At 28.4% G+C, this 4,882-nt stretch overlaps 1 protein-coding gene across 1 annotated transcript; it reads right to left on the bottom strand.

The window, feature by feature from the left end:
• Positions 1-3,733: 3,733 nt before the first annotated feature.
• On the bottom strand, positions 3,734-4,545 carry LOC124421311. The gene is made up of 3 exons (XM_046956290.1): positions 4,347-4,545; positions 3,936-4,164; positions 3,734-3,869 (listed from the first exon to the last, which is right to left on the bottom strand). The coding sequence occupies exons 1-3, from the start codon at positions 4,386-4,388 to the stop codon at positions 3,751-3,753; spliced, it is 390 nt and encodes a 129-aa protein (XP_046812246.1). The 5' UTR covers positions 4,389-4,545; the 3' UTR covers positions 3,734-3,750.
• Positions 4,546-4,882: the final 337 nt, after the last annotated feature.

The raw sequence follows: 4,882 nt of genomic DNA, 5'->3' as shown, positions 1-4,882 counted from the left end.
ACTATGTTTAAAAACGCTGTGATTTGAAGTTCCGATATGGTTGCAGGACAGTCGTTTATGCACCATTTTAAAGCATTACAGTTGCACTTTGTTTTGGTGTATAATTTGTGGCATAATGAATTTTTACAAAAATTGGATAGATCGGTATATTTATTGGTATAGGTTTAGAAATGGGGTAATTTATGGCTCCGATATGTTATAGCAGTCGTTTATATATCATTTTATTGCATTATATTTGCCATTTGTTTTAGTATATAATTTCCTGAATAATGTATTTTTAGAAAATGGCCAATTGGATAGATCGGTAGTATTATTTTCCCAGGTTTAAAAGGGCGGTAATTTGAGGTTCCGATATCGTTGTGAATAACTTTGACAGTTTCCATGCTATGACAGTCATTTAGGCATCATTTTAGAGCATTATGATTGCACTTTAATTTGGTATATCATTTGTGGCATAATCTTTTCGTCTAAAAAATTGTCAATTTGATGGATCGGTAGAATTATTGTTCTATGTTTAAAAACGCGGTAATTTTAGGTTCCGATATGGTTGTGAATAACACTGACAGTTTTCATGCTATAACAGTCATTTATCCATCATTTTAAAGCATTATGATTGCACTTTGTTTTGGTGTATAATTTGTGGCATAATGAGTTTTTACAAGAATAGGATAGATCGGTATATTTATTGGTACAGGTTTAGAAATGCGGTAATTTAAGGCTCCGATATGGCTACAAATATCTTTTATAGTTTTCATGTTATTGCAGTCGTTTATATATATTTTTATTGCATTATAGTTGGCATTTGTTTTGGTATACAATTTATTGCATAATATATTTTTAGAAAATGGCCAATTGGATAGATCGGTAGAATTATTTTCCCGCGTTCAAAAGGCGGTAATTTGAGGTTCCGATATGGTTGTGAATAACTTTGAAAGTTTTCATGCTATGACAGTCATTTATGCATCATTTTAGAGCATTATGATTGCACTTTAATTTGGTATATCATTTGTGGCATAATCTTTTCGTCTAAAAAATTGTCAATTTGATGGATCGGTAGAATTATTGTTCTATGTTTAAAAACGCGGTAATTTGAGGTTCCGATATGGCTGTGAATAACATTGACAGTTTTCATGCTATGATAGTCATTTATGCATCATTTTAAAGCATTATGATTGCACTTTAATTTGGTATATCATTTGTGGCATAATGTGTTCGTCTAAAAAATGGTCAATTTGAAGGATCAGTAGAATTGTTTTTCTATGTTTAAAAACGCTGTGATTTGAGGTTCCGATATGGCTGCAAATAACTTTGATAGTTTTCATGCCAGGACAATCGTTTATGTAGCATTTTAAAGCATTACTGTTGCACTTTGTTTTGGTGTATAATTTGAGGCATAATGAAGTTTTAGAAAAATTAGATAGATCGGTATATTTATTGGTAGAGGTTTGGAAATGCGGTAATTTAAGGCTCCAATATAGTTGCAAATATCTTTTATAGTTTTCATGTTATAGCAGTCGTTTATTTATCTTTTTATTGCATTATAGTTGCCATTTGTTTTGGTATATAATTTGTTGCATAATATATTTTTAGAAAATGGCTAATTGGATAGATCGGTAGAATTATTTTCACAGCTTTAAAAACGCGGTAATTTAAGGTTCCAAAACGGCTGCAAATAACATAGACAGTTTTTACGCTATGACAGTCATTTAGGCATCATTTTAAAGCATTATGATTACACTTTAATATGGTTTTCATTTGTAGCATAATGTGTGTTTTTACAAATTGGTCAATTTTATAGATCAGTAGAATTATTGTTCTATGTTTAATAAACGCTGTAATCTGAGGTTAAGATATGATTGCAATTAACTTTGGCAGTTTTCGTGCTAGGACAGTCGATTATGCACCATTTTAAAGCATTAAAATTGCCATTTGTTTTGGTATATAATTTATTGCATAATGTATTTTTTGAAAAAGGCCTATTGCATAAATCGATAGAATTATTTTCCCAGGTTTAAAAAGGCGGTAATTTGGGGTTCCGATATGGTTGTGAATAGCTTTGAAAGTTTTCATGCTATGACAGTCATTTATGCATCATTTTAAAGCATTATGATTGCAGTTTAATTTGGTATATCATTTGTGGCATAATGTGTTTGTCTAAAAAAAGGTCAATTTGAAGGATCGGTAGAATTGCCTATGTTAAAAACTATGTTTAATAACGCTGTGATTTGAGGTTCCGATATGGTTGCAAATAACTTTGACAGTTTTCATGCCAGGACAGTCGTTTATGCACCATTTTAAAGCATTACAGTTGCACTTTGTTTTGGTGTATAATTTGTGGCATACCCAGCTAAAAATGATCATATATGTTCATATATGGAACCATGCATGTTCATATATGAAGCTCCATATATGTTCGGATCCGAAAATTGGCGATATATGAACATATATGAATATATATGATCATATACATGTTCATATATTTCCATATATATTTATACATTCCGCCTAAATTATTTTTTGTTTATATATAAAAAATGCATTGAATGTATTTTGTAAACATGTTTATTCAGTTTAATATTAAAAAAGGTACATAGAATCTTATTCTTATATATTTAATTCAGGTATTCCAGCTTCCTTTTTAATTTATGAATGATAATGAGTGATTTAATAGTGATAATCATACATTGAATTTACATACATATGTATATAAATATATGTACATATGTTTTGTATACATGTCTAATAATTCTTATTATAGTAAAATATAAGTGTTAAATATACATATAATAACCCAGCTATGAACATGTATGAAAATGTATGAATATATATGGTTTCATATATGAATATGTATGGGTTCATATATGAACATATATGAAAAATTTTATCATATATGGATGCATATATGGAACCATATATGGAGAATTGAATCATATATGGACGCATATATGGAAGCATATATGAAATCTTGTATCATATATGGACGCATATATGATACAAGATTTCAAGATTTTGTATGTATGTATGTATGTATTTATATACGTATGTATGTTAAAAAAAAAGTCATTGTATTTTCGTATAAAAATTTAATTGATCTTTATTAAAGCGTTATTTTTATGTATGTCTTCAAATTTTATAACATAAAACGTATTTGTAGTTTTGAAAGGTATTATATGATTTTCAAAATTGTAAAATAGGCTAAAAAAATTAAAAAAAAAAATAGACTTTTATTTTTTTTAAATAAAGTTTTGAAACGAAAAAAGCGAAAACATCAAAATATGCACTTAAAGAGTAAAATATGCTCTAAAAACTCGAAAATATGCCTTAAATATGCTAAAAAGTCAAATCATGCAAAATTATGCTCTTATGGGTAAAATATGCAAAAATATGCTCTAGCAAATCGATGCTAAAATTCTCAAATTGGTCTGAAACGTGTAAATATCTTATCCATGAGTCCATACGACGCACCACAAAAAACATGCATTTGCATATTTTGGTTTCCCTGATAATCATACATTGAATTTACATACATATGTATATAAATATATGTACATATGTTTTGTATACATGTCTAATAATTCTTATTATAGTAAAATAATAGTGATAAATATACATATAATAACATAAATAAAATTTACAATGAAAATGAAAAAAAAATAAATAAAACATGGGCGAAAACAGTCTTATTTAATTAACTTCATTTTAAATTTGATTTTTTCACTTGCTGTTAAACTTACATTGTTGTTCTTAAGCTCACATTGTTTTTTTATGTTGTCTTTTTATTTCTCCTATTTTCTGGGCCATAGTGCGGTTTATTTCATATGGAGTTTGCGGGGTCCATCCTCTTTTTTGTGAATATTCGGTACAGAAATCTAAACAATTATAAAAAATATCAAAATTTTAGTAAAAATTAATTACTTGTGGCTTTTGTTTATTACCTGTTAAAGCTTTCCGAGCTTCACCGTTCAATGCACCGTATTTTTTGTTTCTCCTCTCTTCCCCTTGTGCCTTTGGGGGTTGGCCAGAAAGTGTGCATGTTAAAATGGCTTCCAATTTAAAAACACCCTCAATAAGACGTCTGGCCAGATGAGATGCCTTGAAAGATGATCCTAATGCACTGTCATAAACAATTTTCCGACAATAAATGTTGTCTTTTAAGTGAACCATCTGAAAATATAAATTCAATAAAAATGCGTTAATATAAAAGTAATACTTAAAAAAACTTTTGTTATAACTAAAAACAAAAAATTTGTTTTTCTAGGTAACATGGCAAATTAAAATTGTGAATATTTTAATTGTTATTTGCCATGTTTTTATAGACTTTTGAAATTATTTACTGATATACTTACATCTTCTTCATAATTTTTTCCATACAGCTGGGTGGAACCCATTTCAATTGGAGGATTAGCTTCAATTGGAGAAATAATCACTTCACTTTCATTTGGATTTGTTATTTTGTTTAGCCTCGACACACCAGGTTGTTCATCATTTTCAGCATCGTTAGATCCCACAGAGTTTTCTTCACTTATTCGTGTTTTGGTTTCTTTCTGCGCTTTATTTGTTCCAATTTTTTGTTGTAGTTCTTTTAATTTATTGCGCAATTCTTGTTCACTATTAGTCTAGATTAATTAATACGTGTTTATAGTTTTTTATATTTATGAAATTAAAAAGTGTAAGTACTTACTGTTTTCCCATATAAATAGATGATGTTGCGTTTTCCTTCTTCACTAGTTTGTTTGCTTTTGCAACAAACGTTTACTTTCTTTAGTTTTTACTGCGATACATAAGGTAAACAAATTTGAAACAATTAGTTTTTTTACATCTTAACTTAATATGTATTGTACTTACAAACTTTGGCATTGTGTTATTTTATTATTTTTAATAT

The sequence above is a fragment of the Lucilia cuprina genome, chromosome 2, assembly GCF_022045245.1.
Source record: "Lucilia cuprina isolate Lc7/37 chromosome 2, ASM2204524v1, whole genome shotgun sequence".
Lineage (NCBI taxonomy): Eukaryota > Metazoa > Arthropoda > Insecta > Diptera > Calliphoridae > Lucilia > Lucilia cuprina.
Note: the sequence above shows the minus strand (reverse complement) of the source record. Positions and strands in the feature narration are given on the sequence as shown.